General features: G+C 42.9%; 1 protein-coding gene across 1 annotated transcript; it reads right to left on the bottom strand.

Annotated features, from left to right (window-relative positions):
• Window positions 1–572: 572 nt before the first annotated feature.
• On the bottom strand, window positions 573–22,335 carry RRH (retinal pigment epithelium-derived rhodopsin homolog). The gene is made up of 7 exons (XM_084855860.1): window positions 22,103–22,335; window positions 16,480–16,670; window positions 7,860–7,959; window positions 5,145–5,298; window positions 4,574–4,742; window positions 2,689–2,867; window positions 573–1,275 (listed from the first exon to the last, which is right to left on the bottom strand). Exons 1-7 carry the CDS (start codon window positions 22,260–22,262, stop codon window positions 1,173–1,175), a joined length of 1,056 nt encoding a protein of 351 aa, XP_084711986.1. The 5' UTR covers window positions 22,263–22,335; the 3' UTR covers window positions 573–1,172.
• Between the last annotated feature and the right edge of the window lie 1,454 nt (window positions 22,336–23,789).

Raw genomic sequence — 23,789 nt, 5'->3', positions numbered from 1 at the left:
TTTTGCATTATTTGCCTACTCACTATTTTAAAATAGCTGAATAAAATTAGCTACCTGGAAGTACAGATGAGAGCACATCACTTTAAAAGTACTGGTAAGCATTTAATGAAGTGCACTGATAATTATCAGCAGATAGCAGCAATAATGATAATGAAGCTGAAGCTCCAATATTTTGGCCACCTAATGCGAAGAGAAAACTCCCTGGAAAAGACCCTGATGCTGGGAAAGACTGAAGGCAAAAGGAGAAGGGGACGGCAGAGGATGAGATGGCTAGATAGCATCACGGATGCAATGAATATGAACTTGAGCACGCTCCGGGAGAGAGCGCAGGACAGGAAGGCCTGGCATGCTATGGTCCATGGGGTCACGAAGAGTCGGACACGACTGAACGACTGAGCAACAACAACAAGCAGCAATAATCAACTGAGCGCAATAATCTTGAAAAGTGCCCTCCTATAGATTGGAACCTTAAACTGTTTATCCTTTGGTCTTCCTTTAAAAACAATCAGTTATTTGCTTTAAATCACAGATTAGCCATCCAATCTAATTACTTTATTTCACAGGCTTCTTTTCAATGGAGGTTAACAAGTTTATTAACAATCACTTTGAAACAAACAAGAGTATATTGAATCACACTATTTTTCTGGTGACATTTCATTTCCTTTAGGGAAAGAGACATGAATATTCATTATGAACATTTTTTAGAAATGCATGTGATTAGTGTAGCGCAGCTTATAATCGTACTTAATTTTCCTTCCCACTTAACTTTGATTCCTTCACTCAGCTGGTACAAAACTTGCTAATAACTGTTGAAAAGGACATACATATAAACTGTTCAATAGTACTCATCACTAAAGTCCCGATTTTGTTTTATCCTGGCATGATCCAGAGAACCATTCTGCTTGTACAGTCAAGCAGGGGATTGGGCATGAGGGTTCCTTGGCTGACACGATGCGAGAGCTGATGTCGTGGCACCAGCGAGGCATGGGATATGATGCTTTTCTCATCACGGATCCAGCTGTGAGGTCAATAGGCTCAACAACATCGTGTAAAGTTATTGTAAGACATACGCAGCTATGTGTGAAACAGATCCGATTTTCTTTCCAGGGGTTCCACACACAAAAGATCTTATGAGCTAGTCAATGTAGTGGCAGTGCTTTTGGACAGCATCCTCAGGCGATCGCGCTTTGAGACAAGCTCATTGGCAAAACGTTGTTGATGGTTAGCTCCTGCCGCATTTGACATTGCACCATTGCAAGGATGGCCCTTCGAAACCTGCAGGAGGCAGAAGTCTTTTTAGTGTCAGACACTGGAATTCAGCAGCGGTTGCAGGTTTTGTGGGGCCCTCTGGCAAGATGCTTTCAGGAGGGGGGGTCCCTCTCTGTGCTCACCTCCTCCTCTTCCTCCTCCTTGCTGTTGCTGTTACCCATTTCCTTGCCTCTCCCTCTGGACCCAAACCACACCACCTCCCAGAGGGAGAGGACAATTTGTGTAAAAATCACTGCCCCTTGGTCAGAGAGGGCAAGGAGCAAGAGCAAGGAGCAGCAGCAGGGCCAAGAAGCTCCAGGGATTGGCAGTGGACCCCCAACAGGGCATGGGCCCTGGCAGGTGCCCAGTGATGCTGACCACTGCTGGAGGTTCCTTAAATCTGAGACAAGGCACATTTGTACCCTTCCCAAAGCTGTCCCACAGCAACTGTTCCATGGACAGAAGCGTCCAAGTACGATCTTCCTCTTTCTCCTTTTATGTTTATATCTAACGAGCAGCTAAAGAAATCTACAGATCCTCCAAGAACATAAGGGGTTCTTTAACTGAGAAACAATCTGAGAAAATTGGCACCACCTCAAAATGGCTACCTTGGGAGGTGTGGCAAAGGACAAGTCACCTGCCCCAAAGTCTGAATACAAGGCAGGGGTGGGGTATAAGCCCCAAGACACTCAACAGCTCCTTTGAACCCAGAATTTTCAGCACCAACAGAAACCTGCTTCACAGCAATCCCAGGTGCTGGTTAAAAAAAGAAGTGTTGATTTTTTTTTAAGTGTGAGGTTAGCGTACCTTGGGGGGTGCCAAGAAATGTGCCTGGGGGGGGCACATTTGGTGCACATCAACACCACATTGCCTATGGCTGTCCTAGACAGTATCTGAGGATCCATAGGACACAGTGGATCTCTCCCTCTGAGGCTGGAGACCAAGATCTGAGAGGAGGAGATCTGACTGTATCTTTCCCATTCCATGCTGTTCCAAGCCACTGAGGAAAACTCCACAATAGCTCCCTTTCCCGAGGTTGGGCCTCTAAATTGGAAAGGGAGGGAATGGGTGTGGACTAGTTGGCAGGAAGGGGAGAGGTCTTGGATCTGCTGGATCCATCCAATGGCCTCTCAGCCCCCGGCAGTGCAAGCAAGTTAGGCAGGTTTAAAGGCCCATCTAACAAAAAATGATCTAACGAAGGATGGAGAGGCAAAAATAGCCTCCCCCAGCTTTGGATGGATAGAAAGCTCCAAGATCGAAGCGCTCCATCATTTGGGCTAGACTCCCATAGGATTTTTCTCCAACTTTCTTACCTTTAAAATTATTGCATATGTTGGAACCATGTACAAACTATTATCTCCCCACAGAATAGCGAACCACAGTTGTGGTAGAGGTGAGGGATGTTCCACCACCATCCTGTCCATCAATGGAACCACTTACTTTTTGTTTGCAATGACATAAATACAAGGATTGTAGAATGTAGATGACTTGGCAAATAGTGGTGCTATGATCGCCATGGCGGGGGAAATTTTCTTTGGGTCTCCAAAGGAAGACCACAAACACACAACAGAGTATGGAGACCAAGCCAGCAGAAACATTAAAATCATGACAACAGACATCTGTAAAAGAAAATGAACATGTTATGTCACAAAATATGTGTAGTTCTATATTAGCTTCATTTTGATCAGTCCCTCAAACCTTCATAACATCTAGCCTCTCTTTTTGCTACAAATGCCTCTAGGCCAGGGCTGGTCAATCTATCAGCCCAATTTCAAAAGCCCTCTGCATGGAATCACTTCAGACCTCTGGCAAGCATGATCTCTCCCTTCTGCATGGAAAAGAAGACTTCAAGTGACCTGGTGTCCTACTTTACACAGGACAGTCCTCTATTTTGGAGAGCTGGCAGATGACAGTCCTCTATTTGAAGGTGTCCTCTATTTGAAGTGGTGTCCAGTCCGACTTAAGACAGATGAGCCCTAAGGAAGAAGAGCAGCAGGGGCCTTGAATTTGCCCATCAGCAGTTAGCCCCTGGACAGCAAACTGAGCAGGCACACAGGTCACCTAGTCAGTCTTCTCCACTATGGTGAGATGTATTGTTTTTCTATTTAAATTATAGCAATTATTTTTAAATATGCACCTGTACACAGAAATGTGCATATGCAAAAACATTATTATGCATTTTTTGAATTGTGCATTTCTTCTTTTGGGGACATGCACAAGCAGTCACCCTAAGGAAAACGAAGAGAGAAAGCAGGGGAGACAGAAAGGGAGAGGAAAGTGAGTGGCATAAAGAGAAAAAGGGGTGACCCACCCATCTTTGGCCCCGGCCCTGACCACCGCCAACATCAGGCCCCCCAATTAATTACCCACAAGGGAATGTGGCCATGACAGAAAAAAGTCTGCCCAGCCTTGCAGCCTAAGCCCTTAAATCAGCACTGATTTACTTCCACGTAGCCTATTTAGGACTGGGATATAAAAACATTTATACTTGAAAGCTATGTGTTTTACTTGTGAATGACCCCATTCAACTTTACATCATGAAATTCTAGCATGTGATTAAATGCTCCACCAGCTCTAGCTAGTGAACACAAACAATAGAAGCAGAATTTATAGTTTGTACTAAAACAGAACATATCCAAGTCAAATATTTGAACAACAACACTCCAGAAGGTGTACATACTGTCTGAATGCGGACAAAGTTGAATAGGCATCAAATAATGCTCAGTGTCTAATCTGCTAGCTAGTAACTCTGCAGTTATATGATACATCAAGCTAGGTCTAGGTCTGATGTTTAAAAATCAGCCTGTTCAGGTTTCATTCATTCATTCATTCATCGAGGGGCCTCTGGATCAGCAGCAATCTCAGGGTCCCTACGCTATAAACATCAGCTTCCTCCCAGTCTAACATTTATATCACATTTGTGTTCGTTGTGAACATAATGGTACCAAACACAGAAATGGCAGCATCCCCTTACACAGGGGTTATAAACTGCATCAGAAGCAACAGAGAGAAATGGAGCAACGTGAGGGATTTATGATGCAAAGCAAGTATGAGCTAGAAAAGCATCAAGTGCCAACTAGAATGCAGGTAAAGGCGCTGAGACTGCAGGCATCTCCCAACAGGAACTGCCTATTTTTCTCCCGCAGGTCAGCCAGTTTGACTGGCTTTCTCCCCTAGGTCAGCCAGTTATCGTCTGATCTCCCCCACAACATACTGAGACTAGGAGAACACAAACGATGCATATTCTCTGGCTGTTCTACTTAGCACCTCAATATACAAAAATATTTCTGAAACAGAAAAGGGCACTCTGTCAAACTGGTCATACCTTTGTTACATCTACTTGATCAGACCAATCTATATCGATACTCTCTAGATGACCGTTTCTGGCGTACCGCTTCAGTGTTCGTGAAACATTGTAGTAACAGTAAAACATGACCGATAAGGGGATGACAAAATTAACAGCAATTACAGACACTGTGTAAGAAACAAAGGATCTGAAAAGTGAAAAATACAAAGATAACTAGAAAATACTTCCCATTCTGTTTCTATTGTCAGTTTAGATTAAAACAAACATTGTAAGATGTTCTAAAGGTATTTTGAACTTATTTCACTATACCAGCTACAACTGCAGCTGCATTTTGGCCCAGTGTAGACAACCTGGTGCCCTCCAGATGTTTAGAATTACAAGTCCCAGCATTCCTGACCATTGGCTATGCTAACTGGGGATGATAGGAGTTAAAAGTGGAAATATTTCTCACCAACTTGATAATCTCTTTCCTCCTCCCCTCCTCCATCCACCTTCCCTACATTTGCACTATTTGTGGCAAAGCTTCACTGACACAAGTATACTATAGGATTATGAGCACACGTACGCTGCTCCATGATTAAAAACATACATGTCATTTTTCCTCCAGTTTACAGTACACGTGGCTCCCGTTGGATCCGGGGCATAGCTTGCCCAGCCCACAACAGGCATGGAGGCCCAAAAGACTGCATTGATCCAGGCAGCAAGAATCAGGACTGTATAGTTGAGAGTGGTAAGTTTGCTTCCTATTGATAAGGATAAAATGTTACCTCTGTTTATTCCCTCTGATCACTTTTAACATTCTTTTTTGAAGCATGCACAAAGGATGTTTTAGTGATAATAAAATGTATATGCCTACAAAGCAGGGGTGTTGAACCTCAGGCCGACGGGCCAAGTTTGGCCCAAGTGGGGGTCGCAATCTGGCCCTCTGGCGTTCCCCAAATGGCCAGGCTCCCCTCCCCTGGCCCCATTTGAAAAGGTTAAAATGCCTCTCCTAAGGCTCAGTTACTGGCAGTATCAGCTTTAAGTTAAAACGTGCTGGTATTTCTGGGTGTTGGGCCCTGCCCCCTTTGCATTTGGCCCCACCTACCACTGGAATGTGTCCCTCTAGAGCTTCTCCACAATGGAATTTGGCCACTGGGCTGCGAAAAGTTCTGTACCCCATTTCAGAGAATGAATTAATTTCCTAAGGCTTTAGTTACTAGAAGTAAGAGCTTTAAGCTAAAACATGCTGGTCGCTTCAGCTGCTGGGTGGTATAAAAATGTAATAAATTAATTAAACAAATACATTTTTTGGCCCTGCCCATTTTGCCTTCAACCCTGCTCGCTGCTGGAAGGCAGCCCCCATGAGATTCTCCGAAATGGAATTTGGCCCTCAGGCTGAAAGAGTTTAAACACCCCAGCTATAAACATACAAAACTATCAATATAACATTATTCACATCATGGAAAACACATTGAATACATTGAAATCCAAATTATAGCTCACCTTCATAAAATTAATAAAATGAAACCATTTATCCCTTTGCCCCATAAAACTTAAAACTAATATCTAAAACTAGCCATTGACACACACACGTGGAGAAATGTGGTGAAGAACATGGTTCCCATAAACTTCATCCTAAGGCAGGCTTCTCCAACCTGGTGTACTCCAAATGTGTTGTACTATAACTCCCATCATCCCCAGCCAGCACGCTGGCTAGTGATAATGACAGCTGGCATCCAACACATCTGAAGGGCACCAAGTTGGAGAAGGCTGCTCCAAGGCATAATGTTACCACTGCACTATTATTTATTTGCATTGATACCCTGCCTTTCTTGCAACATATACAGGATTCCCAATCACCCAGACACTGGCCAGACCTGGATGTGCTAAGCTTCAGCATCATGTGCCTAGGTGAAATATTAAAATGGTGCCTTGCCCACAAAACCATCATATGGTTTTGCCCCTCCCAGATTATTCTATCTTCCTCTGTGACATTTGTATCCCTTATACATACACACGCACACACGCACGCACACACACACACACCCATACAACCCAGCCACTGAGATCTCTGGCCTGCATTCTTTACGTTAGGAGTCCTCAACTTCTGGGAATTTGAGAAACTAATGTGGGCACCACCGTAAAATGGCTCCCATGGAGGAAGTGGCTAGTCACATAATGGCTGCTGTGGGAGTCTGACTAGTCAAAAAAAGGGGTGGGGAGAAATACCGAGGCTAGAGGCTGGGAGGGAGGGGGAAATGGAAAGTGTTGCTTCCTGGCCCACCCAGTGTTTGTCCGTCCACACAGACCTTTCCCTTTTGTTCTCTCTCTCTTTCTATCCACTCCCAGACTCTAGCCTCTCTCTTTCTCTCCGCTCTACAACTTTGCCTTCTTTTCTCTTCCTGCCTGCTGACCAGCACCAGCTGATCCACCCATCGGTCCACCAGCAGCAGCTTCTTGGACCGGAAGGAGAACCTGGTGCCCTAACATTTGTCAACCTGGTGCCCTAACATTTAGAATGTTAACATTCTAACATTTAGAACCTGGTGCTCTAACATTTGTACAGCTTCTTGGACAGGAAGGAGAACCTGGTGCCCTAACATTTTCCAATTATTTATTAACATTTTTTTTAAAGGGGGCAGGGAGTGAAGAGCTGTGTGGGCACTACTGGAAGTGCCTGTGGGCACCATGGCACCAGCGGCTGCCATATTGGAGACCCTTGCTTTACGACTTTCTACCTCTCACTTCTCAGATCTGGTACACCATCCACTGACTCCTTATCCTCTCCTCCAACATCTACCCAGCTAAAAAATTGAATTCATTAGCTCGGTATTGGTAACAGATGTAAATTCGGCTATGTAGGCCTCCCGAGTCCAAAAACAAAATGAACTTATGATAGTTTAAAAGGGAAAATTCTGCCGCTTTTGTTTGCATTATTAGTCCCACTGTGCACAAGGAATAAGCAACATATAACCTATTTCTTAAAAAAAAACAAAAAAAACCCACCTCATGAAACTCTACAGGCAAAAGTCCAGTCATATGGAATACTTGGTCATGGATTATTTTGGTTATTTCTTCACCAAGAAATATTTTGGTTATTTCTTCACCAAGAAGAAATAACCAAAACTAGGTTGGATAAATAACCAAAATCCATCTTGGACTGTATAGATCCAAATAAATAGATAAATAAATAAATAATGCTACTTTTAAACTTTTCAGTTTTATATTATATAGCCTTGGCTGTTGGGCAGTATAGAAATGTAATAAACAAACAAACAATGTGAAACAACAGATTTCTGTGCAAGAATATTAAATACCATACCTATATGGGGCTTGCAGATTGTCAGGTAACGATCAATTGCAACAACAGTCAGTAAACCAATACTTGCCATTCCAAAGAAGATATTTAAAGCAGCATAGATCTGAAATTTGATAAATTATATAATCGTTTTAAAGTAATAATATTTGTTGTTCTCAAAGGTTTGGAATCCTGCTCCTTTTTTACTGTTACAAAACATTATTGCGTATTGTACCCAGCCTGTACTGCAAAAGCTATTTGTTTAATGCACTATGAACAATTCCTAGCTAGTCAGGAATGCCAAACATTAATGAGCTGATGAGGTCTCAAGGAGAGAACAGTTGCCAAGGAGCTGTTCATATTCAGAGTGGTGAAAGGGGGCTTCTTAGGGTGGAATGGACCCAGGGCCTAGGAAATAGATTTGGGGTTGCGGCGCTAGGGCCCCAGGCCTAGCAATGCTCCTGCTCACCCCTACAGCTATGGTCCCTTAGCTAGTCCCTACTTCACCCTTCCTCTCACTGGGACGTGACTTCTCCTCTTGGATGGACAGCAGCAGCAACAGCGGCTCACTCAGAAATCCATGTCTAGCCACATGCCCGCTAAACTCACTCAGCATCTCCCAGTGACACTGGTAGCCCTGGCCTCTTGCCTAGCCATGTTTCTAGTCCAGCTAGCCCAATATTTTCTGCTCTGACTGGCAGCAGACCTCCAGCAGAGGTCTGTCCTATTATCACCTGGTCCTTTTAACTAGAAATACTAGTTTGACCTTGCAAAACATGTGTTCTGCCACTGGACTGTGTCCCTTTCCCCATCAGGTCCTCTGGCTATCTACTGTCCCTAACATTCCTCACACGGCTGAAGGATATACACCCTACATGATATAGCAAGGCAGTCCCAGAAGCAAACTTTCTCCAGTGCTAGCTACTCAAGGCAGCCACCTAGTGGCAAACCTGGTTCAGGCTGTATCTTCACTTACAGGAAAGGCACTTAGAGTCAGGGTCAGAAATATTGGAACAAGGATACCTGTTTTGGCAGCTGGCCTCTGTACACCACCACACTGAAATTGAAAGGAAACACACCCAGATGGGAGTGAAGTCAGGACTTTCAGCTGTAATTCAAGGGGTTTGACAAAAGTGGGGCACTAACCATTCAGGAAGGACAGCCAGTGGCATACACACACACCCATCGTTGGTGGCTCATAAGTAATGGAACAAATGGCTGACAAGCAGCTGCATGGCCAGGTGTGGCCTGTTCCCTAGGTTGTTGTTGTTGTTGTTCAGTCGTTCAGTCGTGTCTGACTCTTCGTGACCCCATGGACCATAGCACGCCAGGCCTTCCTGTCCTGCGCTCTCTCCCAGAGCGTGCTCAAGTTCATATTCATTGCATCGGTGATGCTATCTAGCCATCTCATCCTCTGCCATCCCCTTCTCCTTTTGCCTTCAGTCTTTCCCAGCATCAGGGTCTTTTCCAGAGAGTTTTCTCTTCGCATTAGGTGGCCAAAATATTTCAGCTTCAGCTTCAGTATCTGTCCTTCCCATGAGCACTCAGAGTTGATTTCCTTTAGGATTGACTGATTTGACCTCCTTGCAGTCCAGGGGACTCGTAAGAGTCTTCTCCAGCACCACAGTTCAAAAGCATCAATTCTTCGGCGCTCAGCCTTCCTTATAGTCCAGCTCTCACAGCCATACATTACTACTGGGAAAACCATAGCTTTGATTAGACGGACCTTTGTTGGCAAGGTGATGTCTCTGCTTCTTAGTATGCTGTCTAGGATTGCCATAGCTTTCCTCCCAAGGAGCAAGCGTCTTTTAATTTCATGGCTACAGTCACTGTCTGCGGTGACCTTGGAGCCCAAGAAAGTAAAATCTGTCACTGCTTCCATTTCTTCCCCTTCTATATGCCAGGAAGTGATAGGGCCAGATGCCATGGTCTTAGTTTTTTTAATGTTGAGTTTCAAACCAGCTTTTGCACTCTCCTCTTTCACCCTCAACAAGAGGCTCTTTAGATCCTCTTCACTTTCTGCCATTAGGGTGGTATCGTCTGCATATCGGAAGTTGTTGATAATTCTCCCAGCAATCTTAATTCCGATCTCTGATTCATCCAACCCGGCATTTCTCATGATGTACTCTGCATATAAGTTAAATAAGCAGGGTGACAATATGCAGCCTTGTCGTACTCCTTTCACCATTTTGAACCAATCGGTTTTTCCATGTCTGGTTCTTACTGTTGCTTCTTGACCCTCGTACAGGTTTCTCAGGAGACAGGGAAGGTGGTCTGGTACTCCCATCACTTTAAGAATTTGCCACAGTTTGTTGTGATCCACACAATCAAAGGCTTTAGCATAGTCAATGAAGCAGAAATAGACGTTTTTCTGGAATTCTCTTGCTTTCTCCATGATTCAGCAAATGTTGGCGATTTGATCTCTAGTTCCTCTGCCTCTTCGGAACCCAGCTTGTACTTCCGGTAGTTCTCGATTCGCATACTGCTGAAGCCTAGCTTGTAGGATTTTGAGCATCACCTTGCTGGCATGTGAAATGAGCGCAATTGTGCGGTAGTTTGAACACTCTTTGGCGTTGCCCTTCTTTGGAGTTGGAGTGTAAACTGACCTTTTCCAGTCTTGCGGCCATTGTTGAGTGTTCCAAATTTGTTGGCATATTGAATGCAGCACTTTAACAGCATCATCTTTTAGGATTTTAAATAGCTCAGCTGGAATACTGTCATCTCCGCTAGCTTTGTTGTTACTAATGCTTCCTAAGGCCCACTTGACTTCACTCTCTAGGATGTCCGGCTCAAGTTCAGTGACCGCACTATCATGGCTATCAAGGACATTCAGATCTTTCCTGTATAGTTCTTCTGTGTATTCTTGCCACCTCTTCTTAATCTCATCTGCTTCTGTGAGGTCCCTGCCTTCTTTGTCCTTTATCATGCCCGTCTTTGCACAAAACATTCCCTTGAGATCTCCAATTTTCTTGAAGAGATCTCTAGTCTTTCCCATTCTGTTGTTTTCCTCGATTTCCTTGCATTGTTCATTTAAGAAGGCCTTCTTGTCTCTCCTTGCTATTCTCTGGAACTCTGCATGCAGTTGGATATATCTTCCCCTTTCTCCCTTGCTTTTTGCTTCCCTTCTTTCCTCAGCTACTTGTAAAGCCTCATCAGACAGCCACTTGGCTTTCTTGCATTTCTTTTTCTTTGGGATGGATTGAGTTGCTGCCTCCTGAACAATGTTACGGACCTCCGTCCATAGTTCCTCAGGCACTCTGTCTATCAGGTCTAATCCCTGAAATCTATTCCTCACCTCCACTGTATATTCATCAGGGATATGATTTAGGTCATACCTGAATGGTTTAGTGGTTTTCCCTACGTTCTTCAATTTCTGCCGAAATTTTGCAAGAAGCAGCTCATGATCTGAGCCACAGTCAGCTCCTGAATGGTTTAGTGGTTTTCCCTACGTTCTTCAATTTCTGCCGAAATTTTGCAAGAAGCAGCTCATGATCTGAGCCACAGTCAGCTCCAGGTCTTGTTTTTACTGACTGTATGGCGCTTCTCCATCTTTGGCTGCAAAGGACATAATCAATCTGATTTCGATATTGACCATCTGGTGATGTCCATGTGTAGAGTCGTCTCTTGTGCTGTTGGAAAAGAGTGTTTGCTATGATCAGCGTGTTCTCTTGGCAAAACTCTATTAGCTTTTGTCCTGCTTCATGTTGTACACCAAGGCCATGCCTGCCTGTTATCCTGGTGATTTCTTGACTTCCTACTTTAGCATTCCAATCCCCAATGATGAAGAGGGCATCTTTTGTTGGTGTTAGTTCTAGAAGGTGTTGTAGGTCTTCATAGAACCGATCGACCTCAGCTTCTTCGGCATCAGTGGTTGGGGCAGAGACTTGAATTACTGTGATGTTGAATGGTTTGCCTTGGATTCGTACTGAGATCATTCTATCATTTTTAATATTGTACCCCAGTACTGCTTTTCCCACCCTTTTGTTGACTATGAGTGCTACTCCATTTCCTCTAAGGGATTCTTGCCCACAATAGTAGATATGATGGTCACCTGAATTAAATTCGCCCATGCCTGTCCATTTTAGTTCGCTGATTCCCAAGATGTCGATGTTCAATCTTGCCATCTCATGTTTGACCACCTCCAACTTACCTTGATTCATTGATCTGACATTCCAGGTTCCTAAACAATATCGTTCTTTACAGCATCGGATTTTCTTTTCACCACCAGACACATCCACAGCTGAGTGTCCTTTTGGCTTTGGCCCAGCCGCTTCACTCTTTCTGGCGCTACTTGGAAATACCCTCTGCTCTTCCCCAGTAGTATATTGGACACCTTCCGACCTGAGGGGCTCATCTTCCGACGTCATATCTTTTAGCCTTGTGATACGTTCCATGGGGTTTTCTTGGCAAGAATACTGGAGTGGGTTGCCATTTCCTTCTCCAGTGGACCACATTTTGTCAGAACTCTCCACCATGACCTGTCCGTCTTGGGTGGCCCTGCATGGCATAGCTTATGGCTTCACTGAGTTACGCAAGCCCCTTCGCCACAACAAGGCAGTGATCCATGAAGGATCCCTAGGTATCCCTAGGTTCCCTAGGAGGATCCCTAGGTTCCCTAGGTACCCCATGACAAATCAAGCAGATAAAAGGCCTGGAGGTGGTTCTGAGTGTGACATTTGCATTTGGTAGCTGTTCACTGGAACCCCCAACATAAGGTCCAAAGAAGTGTCCATGCGAGTGAAGGAGGCCATCATTAGGCTGAGGAAACAAAATAAACCCATCAGAGAGATAGCTAAAACAGTGGGAGTGGCCAATACAACAGTTTGGAACATCCTGAAAAAGAAGGAATTAACTGGCAAGCTCAGCAAAAGACCTGGAAGACCACGGAAAACAACTAAAGTGGATGACTGCAGAATTCTGCTCATGGTGAAGAGGAGCCCTTTCACAACATCTAGCCAGGTCAAGAACGCTCTTGACGAGGTAGGCATGTCATTGTCACCATCTACAGTCAAGAGACAGCTTTTGTGAATACAGAGGCTTCACAACAAGGTACAAACCACTGGTAATGCTCAAGAACTGAAAGGCCAGATTAGCCTTTGCCAACAAACACCTACAAAAGCCTGCCCAGTTCTGGAATGAGATTCTTTGGACTGATGAAACCAAGGTTAACTTGTACCAGAATTATGGGAAGAGAAAAGTATGGAGAAGGAAAAGAACAGCTGATAGGACGCCACTTCATAGTGCAGATGGATACTGACCCAAAACATACAGCAAAAGCTACCTAAGAGTTTCTCAAGGCAAAGAAGTGGGCTGTTCTTCAATGACCAAGTCAGTCACCTGCTCTCAATCCAATAGAGCATGCTTTCCACTTACTGAAGACAAGACTGAAGGCAGAAAGACCCACAAACAAGCAGCAGCTGAAGGCAGCTGCAGTCAAGGCCTGGCAAAGCATCTTGAGGGAGGAAACTCGGCACTTGGTCATGTCCATGGGTTCCAGACTTCAGGCAGTCATTGACTGCAAAGGATTTTCATCCAGGTATTAAAGGCGATCCTTAAGTTTGAAATGATGTTGGTTTGTTCCATTACTTATGAGCCACCAACGTCGTGTGTGTGTGTATATGCCACTGGCTGTCCTTCCTGAATGGTTAGTGCCCCACTTTTGTCAGCCCCCTTGAATTACAGCTGAAAGTCCTGCCTTTGCTCCCATCTGGGTGTGTTTCCTTTCAGCTCCAATGTGGTGGTGTACAGAGGCCAACTGCCAAAACAGTTATCCTTGTTCCAATATTTCTGGCCCTGACTGTAGTTCATGCTTCCAGAGGGGTATCCAGGTTAGTCAAACAGCCTCCTGCCACCTGACTGACAGATCTACCATGGCATAAGCTTTTGTGGACTAGAGCCCAATTCATCAGCTATTAACTCTTCCAGAACATACTGCTTTCTGCAGTCTTGGTTCCTGGAGTTCTTTAGTACTAAAGTGGAGGTACAGCAAATAATATATTGAATAGTTTGGGTCAGCCTGTGACTTGTAGGGATAAAGCGTACTGATACAGCACAGTCAAACATAGAAAGCTGCCCAATACCATGTCAGACCACATCTAACCCAGTCTTCTCCAACGTGTGTTCCAGAAATTATGGACCAACTCCTATCAACCCCAGCCATCATGGCTGGTGGTCAGGAATCATGGGACTTGTAGTCTAAAACATCTGGAGGACACCAGGTTGGGGAAATCTGATCTAGCCCAACACCACTTTCTCTGACTGGAACAGCTTTCCACCATCTCAGTCTTTCCCATCTCCTGGTCCCTGGCCCTTTAAACTGGAGATGTCAGGACTTGAAGCTGGAACCTTCTGTATGCAAAGCATTTGCTCCTACATTGAACAGGGGATTGGACTTGATGCTCTTATAGGCCCCTTCCAACTCTACTATTCTATGATTGTAATATTGAACCATGATCTCTTCTTCCCAAACACTGGAAGACCACTTTCTCCCATATATACCAACCCAAAACTTAAAATCTTCTTCAGAGGCCCTGCTCCGAGTGCCCCTGCCAAATGAAGTGAGGCAGGTAAACACTAGGAAGAGGGACTTTTGGGTAGTGGCACTCCAGTTATGGAACAGCCTTCCTAGAGAGGTTAACATGGCACCATCCTTTTGGTGCCAGGTGAAGACATTTTTATTCACCCAGTCCTTTTAGTCTATGCCTCGCAGCTTAGAATCTGTGATTTAATTGTGTTTTAGTTTTAATAGTTTTTACTCTTTTATATTGTATTTGAATGTTGTATCTGTTTTGTTAGCCACCCAGAGAATCGGTGTTACGGGGCAACTATATAAATATAGTAAATATATAAATACTAGATAAATGACAAAAACTCATGAGAATACGTCCTTATGTGTCAAAGAAGCAACACATCATTACTGATGATTACAACTTGACCATGTTTGATTTCAAATATGAAGCAGAAAAAGGGGTTAATCCCAGGTCAATGTCATTTTTAGTCATGCCACACGTACTCATCACAGTCCCACATGTACTCATCACAGTCCTGCTCATTAGTGCATTCGTTGTTTAACAGTTGTGTAGTCTCCAGTATTCTGAATGTGCTCCTAAACACATACACAGTATAAAGAGCATTAAATTTCTTCTAAAGTTTGTTTCAATGGAAATAGTTTATAATGCTAATTTTATCTAATAAAATTTTAATTTGTAGCAAGTCATAGATTGCTTTTTATGCCCACGCAACGGTGGGGTCTCTTTACGTGGTCTGCTCTGCAAAGTGTGATGTGCCCATTTCTCTTCAGAATTCTTTAGCAAGGGCCTAATGCTGAAACCCTGCTCTTTAGAGCTCCCACTTTACCTGTGGCATCAGTGGAACTCTAATGTGCGGAGACACAAATCTTATTGGAATCCAACCCTCGGGCAATGGGACTTCTACTCATGCAACAGGACTTCCCTGTCCTCTTCTCCCCCTGCAGCCCCCCATGTGTACCCCAGATCTGCTCTGGAAGGTTGGGAGACCATCCAGCACATATTTTGAGGGCAAATAGGGGGCTGCAGGAAAACTGTGCTGTCGGTGGTTCCCTCTTGCTGGTGGAACAGCACAATTGGATACAACCCAATGAGTTCAATAGGATGTACTCCCAGGTACATATGTATAGACGTAGGCTGGGATTCTCTATCCAGTTTTTTAGAAGTAAGAACCACTGAAATTAATGGGACTTACTTCTGAGTAGAGATGTATAGGATTCCACTGTTAATATGGGTAGGGCCAGGGAATTAATTTGTCAGAACTATTTTCATAGTGGGCATTATCACACTGCATGTGTTAATCGGTTCATCCATGCAAGGATGTCTGCGTTATCAACCATCAGCTGTTTTTCTAAAGGCGACTGTAACTAAGGTAATTATCACTGTCTGTACTTTCTGCTTTTCATTTCCCTCTGACCTCACTGTTTACAGTTCCTCCAACCACATGTGTACATATACTTGTAGCTGAACATAAACACTTCATGCATCTGATGAAGCAGACTGCAGTCTATGAAAGCTTATGCCCATATAAATTTTGTTAGCTTTTAAGGTGCCACAAGACTCTTGGTTCAAATTATATCTGAACAGAACTGAATATCCAAATCCCACTCAATGTTAAGTTTTGCTCTGTGGTCTCTCATCATTATATACATCTGGAAATATTGAACATAAAACTCTGCTGCAGGCTATAATAGTCTCAGATAGGAAATGGCAGAGAAAACTTCAAGGGAAGGAGAAGGAAAGAAGGCATAGGGCTTCCTGTCTACTTCTCCAGGCATTCAGGCCTTTCTTCAGGTTGGCTACTGTCTTGGTGTTGGTGGATGGACTTTCTACTAGCACTAAGACATGCAGTGAAGTCCTGTTGTACATTTTATAGTGGCACGTGGAAGTGTTCTGTGGTGTCACCCATGCCACTGCTGTAACATATGAAGAGGCTCTCAGGACCGCACCAATAGGAGGAATTACTGCTATTCTCCATGCCCAGAAGGGAATGGGAATAACTGTCGGAAAAGCCTGAGTACAACTCACTTGGAATGTTCCTTCAAATTCTGTACCTTCGCGTTTGAGCAAGGTTAAGCATAATATGCTTTGGCCTTTCATTTCTACCATCCAAGTACCTGGCAACCTGCGTAGCCAAATTTCCAGCTTCCATGCAGATCCGAAGCCGCAGACATGGGGTAACCAATCCCACTCACTCCAATGTCAGTAAAAGCCAGGTTAATAATAATTGCATTGGTTGCCGTTCGAAGCTCCCTGTATTTAACAAAGATGCCTAGTACAACTATGTTGCTGAGAAGACTTACGACTCCTGTCAAAAGACCAAAAAGGAAAAGCTACACAATGACAAGTATGAATAGCAGCATATATTTGTTCAGAAAAATCACATTATAAATCTCAACGCTCATGTGGCCAATTTGAAGTCCCATACCATTTGCAAAGAGGTTTCGAACACACTGAACTCATAATAAGATTTTTTCTTAACATTTCTACCAAACTTTGAGAGTTAGTTCCAATAAAAAATGCATTTATATAGGCATGTTGATGTGAATCTTGTAACTATAGGTTATATATTTGCCACAGACTTTTATGAAAAGCTCTTTCTTCTGTTTTGAAAACAGATGGAACTGCTGACTGGGTTTTCCTTCTCCTCGAGAATGCTCTTAAAAACCCAGGAAAAATTGCACAGATTATCCAAGTTTAACAAAAATTGAACAAGTTATCCTTATTTTATCATATGTGCCCTCCTGGGTTACTGTCATGCATTCTATGTGAGGCTGCCTTCGGAAGTGTTTTGAACCCGCAGCTTGTCTGAGCACAATCAAAATTAATCATGGCCATTAACAGCAGGATGAGCAGGAGCCATCTACCTTTGAACCCATAACCTTCAAGAACAGAATCAAATAGCTGAACAATGTCATCACATAGGCCCCATTTACAATGGTAAAAAGTCAACAAAGCATCACTAACATAACACCTGCAATTTTGTCAGGGGAACAGTAAAGCTCTCAAAGAGAATTCTCTGCACTTCATCAGACAATTCCCTGAATTCGGGGTGGGGTGGGGGTGTAAAATCAATTTAAGTTTGAAGTGTAGATAGAGCCTGTGTCTTTCTCCTTTCCCTTCTCATAAGTCTCTTTCAAACTGTAAAGGGGTCTGTGTTAGATTGTACACTCCCACCTCCACAAATTCATAAAATGTCTGTACACATGGCTCCCTCCATGCTATTAAGATCCCTCTCAAAAAAGATCCCATCTTAGGTGAGAAAGGAACCTACTGTGGATCTATAATCTATCAGCTGAAACCCAACTTTGGGAAATATCCCTGGAGTTTGTATATAATTGAACTGGATCAGTAGTCCTCAAAGTTTTATGTTGTGAACTGTTTGGACACAGTTTTGTGGGAAAGTGGTATACAAATAAATAGGGGTGGGGAACACCTCATAAGTAAATGGATAATCTAGACATAAACAAACATGTCAGAGAAAATATTAAAACCGTGGGTTGTAGGATGGGTATAAAGTTACCACTGCTGCTCTGGGCACCAGGTTTGTTTTTTAATACTTTTTATCCTATTTTTTATCTTTATAAATGTAATAAACAGTACCTACAACCTAGTCATTATCTACAGTTTCCAACAATACAGTATTCTTAGGAGGACACAGCAATAACGGGGGGGGGGGGGGGAAACAGCGGAAGGAAAAGGAAGAAGAAAGCAAGAAAGAAAAATAAAAAATATTAAAAAGTTACTTAAAAGGATTAAATTTAAACTCCATTACACACAAACTTCAAATATCATTCTACTTAAAAGTTATACCTATAACATTGCCAATATTACAATTCAGTACAGCATAGATAATCAACCTTACATTTCAGTATCATATCGTCAGTCTTATAGCAAGGGAGCAAGCCTACAATTCATTTCCAATAACCATATATTGCCCTTCAGTTAACATATAATAGTAAAGCTTAACAATTTAACCGGCCAAAAATATTACTAATCAAAGTCTCATAATAATGATAGTAATAATAAAAAGGAAGGAAATTAAAAAGGATAAGAAATAATAACAAACCACTAATATATTTTATACTACCTATATTTTAGATAGTGTCATTTCTAAATCTATATATGAATATATACGTATCTATACACACACAAACAGGAATTTTATTATATAGTATATCATGTCTAATATAAAAAAGAGGAAATAAGAAAAAGAGAGAGAAAAAAAGGGGGGGAGATATATGTAAACAGTCCTCTGGACTGGCATACTGCCCGGACCCTATAACCCAAACAAATCCGATGGATAATAAATAATAATTGAAAAGTTCCCAGCTCATGAGGCTGGGGAAGATGTCTCCCATGCCTTATGTACGCCAGCTAGTCAAGCCTCCGCCATTTCATGATTTAAAAACTTTTTCACCTGGCCTTCAAAAAGAATGCAAAATATAGCAGGGTATTTGATATATTGCAGATTCATTTGTCTTGCCTGATTTTTCGCCTTGGTAAATTGCCTTCTTTTGTCAGCGATTTCTTTAGTGTAATCTGGAAATAATATAACTTTGTCTTGTGTTGGCCCCCCCAAAAGTTCTCCCACTTCTCTTGCCAAGCGCAAAATATGTTTTTTTGTAGAAACTCTTGAAAATTGAACTATAACAGTATAGGCAGTCCCTTTGATACCAAAAACTGGACCTGGAACACGGCATGCATGCTCAATATCAAGTAAATAATCAGATAGCAGAGCGAGTAGCTCATGCAGAAATTTATCCAAGAATTTAGACAGACTTTCATCAGCAGGCAGATCTTTGATACCAAGGATACGCAGGTTTGCTCTACGAGTATATGCCTCCAGTTGGGAAATTCTCACAGACAGGATATTATGACAGGCATGCATAGCCGTCTCTTGCACAGACACCTGGTCTTGGAGAGCATTAACCTTCAATTCCATCTTTTGCAAAGAGCTATTAATTAGATCCACAGCCCCTTGAAGGTTAGTAACAGAATCTTGGATTGTATCCAGCCTCTTAGCCTGTTCTGCTAATTGAGAAGACAAAGTTTTTAACAACCAGGCACCAAGTTTGGACAACATGAGAACCTGTGCTGCAGGGCAGGTAGTTATGTAAATGATGGGCACATGCTTAGCACACAAAGGGCTTCTTTTCCCCCTGTGATCATCCAAACCCAGACACAGTGTTAAGATACGTCAACAAGGGGTTGCAGCCCAGTCATTTCTCAGAAACAGCTACTTAACTTTCTATCAGGCTTTTGAATCCAAGACAATAAAGTCTGGAGCAAATACAGCAAAAGACCAATCGATTTTTCACCTACATATATTCTACTCTTTATTGTAAGCTGTTCAGACTATCAGCAGATACCCATCTATGTATTCTCATCCTACATGAAGTATCTTAAACAAAACACCAGAAGGTATTTTGTCTTCCAAATTGAGACTCAAGTCAATTAAACAGGAAATTCTCAGATGTTGCTGCTCCTGTTTAGTTTGAAAGATGAAAGCAATAATGATTAGGAATGGAGCAGAATGCTCTCCAGCAGTAGGCCTCAAAGGAACATTAACTCCAAGATGGTTTCAAATCTATTATAAGTTGTCACATTGCCAATACAAGTCAGTGAACCTTCACTTCGAAAGAAATTATCTACAACCAGGAAGAGTCCCGCCTTTAAGAAAACTCCTACTTAACATAATGTGTAAGGCTGAGGGAGCAAGACATCTCTCTGATGGTTTTTGAAGCATTTCTGATCCTGGTCCCACGATGAAAAGCATCAATACAATCTAGCACCATTCATAGAGTCGAAATGATGTTTTCTTGGGGAGGGGAGATCCATTTAAAAAAACCTGAAAAGAATCCAACATACCTAACATGCAGTTTAAAAAAGACCCAACACACATCTACTCCCAGAATGCTGAATGTTCATTTGATAATAGAAGGAAAGTTGTGGGAAGGAGGGAGCAGCTCTTGCTACTCTGACCTCTTCTGTCAATTTGTAGAAGTATTTAATGAAACAAAGCCCCCATTCCATCCAAGAGAGAGATATACACTAGCACAGCCTCCCCCAAACCTGGTGCTCTCCAGATATGCTGTCCAGTTTGGATATGTTGGCCATGCTGGCTGGGAATGAGGGAATTGTAGTCCAACACATCCGGAGGGCACCAGGTTGGGGAACACTGCTCTAGCAGTTTAGTTTAGAGACCAAAAGCACAATCCTATACTCAGAAGTAACTCCTAATGACATTAAATCAGGCTTACTCCCAAGTATAGGATTGCAGCCTCATTGAGCTTTCATGGGCAACAAGCTACATCGGAAGCATAACCTCCGGCCAGTGGCACAATAAATTGATCAGTCCTTAAGGCAGCAAAGTATGCTGTGTTCTTGCTCTCACAGGTCAACACTATTACCTGCCTAGATGAGCACAGCTAATCATTTTCAAAATGTCATACATGTATGTATGTATGTATGTATGACATCCAAACTGTGATGCTGGAGAAGACTCTTACGAGTCCCCTGGACTGCAAGGAGGTCAGATCAGTCGATCCTAAAGGAAATCAACCCTGAGTGCTCATTGGAAGGACAGATACTGAAGCTGAAGCTCAAATATTTTAGCCACCTAATGCGAAAACTCCCTGGAAAAGACCCTGATGCTGGGAAAGATTGAAGGCAAAGGGAGAAGGGGACGGCAGAGGATGAGATGGCTAGATAGCATCACCAATGCAATGAATATGATCTTGAGCACACTCTGGGAGAGAGCAGAGGACAGGAAGGCCAGGCGTGCTATGGTCCATGGGGTCACAAAGAGTCGGACACAACTTTAACGACTGAACAACAACAACAACAGCAGCAATGTATGACATCTCCCCAAATCCTTCATTAGTGACACATATAGCTGAAACAAGAAGCTATAGTCTGGGCATCTTCTCTTCTAACAAGTCCAATATATCCCATGAGACGTACATAATATTATATTAGGTGGAAGCCAACTATGACCAATCCATGCACACACACAAATACAAAATTATGTTTTAAAAAAATCTTCCTGGACACCAACAAGGAAAGAATGGAGAGTGGGAAATCATAACTAGTGAAACAAGATAGTAAAAATGTGTGTTCTTGTTCCTCAAGAAAACAGTTCTGATGTTCTTCTGCTTAACAGTTTTTTGGATGCCAAACCTACAGAGCCAATTGTGGCTGGAGCAGAGACCCCTAAAACCAAAGCAGAGAGCAACACAAAGTGGGAGAGCAAAGTGGGAGAGCTAAAACCAAAGCAGACAGCAACACAAAGTGGGAGGGCTGACAGCCAATGATATTGCTGTTTATTTCGGAAAGTTATACATTAAGGATAGAAGGCTCCCCGAACAATAAAGAACATCACATTCCTTGTAATTCCTACTATGTTCAATAGGGCTTACTCCTAGGCAAGCATACGTAGGATTGCAGCCGAAGAGTGAAATCCTATACAAGTCTACTCAAAAGTAAACCCCACTGAAATCAATGGGACTTACTTCCAGATAAGTGTATATAGAATTGCAGCAGCCTTACAGTGCATATTCAGCCCTTGTTTGAGACAGCTTTATAGTTTCACAATTTCACATTTGATTTTTTTAAATGTATACACCTTGAGAAAAAGCTGAAGGACAATCAATTTTGATCATTTTTGTGTGGTACACAAAATGCCTCCATTCAAGTCCTAAACCATATTTTGTTTTATTTTTCAATCAACATTCATACCTGCTGTTATCAAATAAGCTGCAACGATGTTGTGTTCAGTCTGTGAAAAGGCTGAAAGATGCTCATTGTCACTTTCCGAAGATTTAGCAGAATCATTCAAAAACATTGCAGGAAAAAGAACATTGAAAATACCCTCCAGAGCTGTCCTGCAAAAGGCCATTCACCAGTAAAACAAAATCAAAATACAGCAAGCCTTTCCAGGCAAATTCTTGCCCTGGAAAATTCTGTGCTGAAAGGGTCCCAACAGGATTTCGACTAAAGAGCAAAGGGGGTTACATTCCCAGGCTTTGAAAGAGGACAGCTTGTTAGCTCAACAAAGAACAGCACAGAGCTGTGTGTGTATTTTCAACAAGATGCTTAAGCTTCATGGCCTTATTACTAGAGATTAGCAGTCACATAGGCCCCACACTTTGTACTTCAAACTTTGGTTCTTTTCTTTTTCTTTTAATGTTGCCCCCCAAAATCAGCAAGAATTGTTTGGTTTTCAGCTTTGTTCAGGATTTTCAGATGCCAAGATGCACAAAATAAGCAATCAGGGAAACGTATATTCTTAAGACACCAGGGCAAAATGCATCTCAGTTTCTATCAAAATGCAGTTTCTGTCAAAATGCAGGGGTAGACAGTAGGTAATTTGGGATTACCCCTGGATGATTTGCAGTAGATTGGCAAGGATATCTAAATTCCAACTGTTTAGCGACAGCAACAAAATCTCTCTCTCTCTCTCTCTCACACACACACACACACGCACACACACACACGCACACACACGCACACCAGGTTGTTGAAATGATGGTTGGAGTAACCAGGAATGGGTATTTATCCAGAAGTGAGCTCAGTGTTAGTACTCAGAAACAACTTCCTAAGCAGCTTCTCCAAGGCACCATGTTCTTTCATTCTATGTGTCCATCTTTTGCACCTGGCTCCAGTTGGTGGACCTCAGGACTCTAGTAAAACACAAAGATCCCACAAGTTTGAGCTCCCATTCACTGGTGCAGCATTCTTCACTGCAAGGCCTGAGGGCCACTGGCAGCTCCCTATCATCTCAAGTGTAGCTCTCCACCCTCCCCTCTTTGCAGTAGCTGCTTACTCTCAGGAGGGGCTCTCTAGCTTTGGCTTGTTATGCTTTACTGGTGGACCAGCTGCTGCAATCTGGGCTACCAGAGCAAGCTTGGGGGGGGGGAGGTTGGGAGAGCTGCCACTCATCAGCTGTACGGTGGCGCCAGATAAGAGAACAAGGAGCAATCAGCCAATTGACTATGGTGGGGGAAGAACTCAAGGGCAAACCGCAGCATGATTGGCCAGCTGTAGCAGTGCACTGCAGAGGCCCTGAAATGGGCTCAGCGGCAGTGCCCGGAGCCAAAGTGGCCACTGCTTGAAAAATAGTGACTAAGCTTAAGTATGTGTAACTAAAATAAATGCAAAAAAGAGAATCTTGTGACACCTTAAAGGCGAACAAATTTATTCTGGCAGCTACCAGAATAAAGTTTTCGCCCGCTTCATCAGATGCATGTAGTGTTATAGACTTGTTTATATACAGCATATTTTTCCTGCTTGCCACTGCCTCAAATTCCCTTCCCATCCTCCATCATCTCTCCTTTGTTGAATTTTAGTGTAACCCTGTCCTCTTGCCCTTCATAAATAAATGGAATCTATGAAAATATTGTGTGCCAAAATAACCCATTATTTT

The sequence above is a fragment of the Heloderma suspectum genome, chromosome 5 (assembly GCF_057233095.1).
Source record: "Heloderma suspectum isolate Gila_16-S chromosome 5, 16-S_ref, whole genome shotgun sequence".
Lineage (NCBI taxonomy): Eukaryota > Metazoa > Chordata > Lepidosauria > Squamata > Helodermatidae > Heloderma > Heloderma suspectum.
The sequence above is the reverse complement of the archived record's forward strand: the minus strand, read 5'-3'. Positions and strand labels throughout refer to the sequence as shown.

Bases quoted from the DNA above. Each gene is read 5' to 3' on its own strand.
- RRH (XM_084855860.1), bottom strand. From the start codon at position 22,262: ATGGCCTTTTGCAGGACAGCTCTGGAGGGTATTTTCAATGTTCTTTTT. The intron at 2,868-4,573 runs GTATGACCAGTT...TTTCTTTTACAG, and splicing joins ATCAAGTAGATGTAACAAAG to ATGTCTGTTGTCATGATTTT. The intron at 1,276-2,688 runs GTAAGTGGTTCC...TGCCTCCTGCAG, and splicing joins TATGTCATTGCAAACAAAAA to GTTTCGAAGGGCCATCCTTG.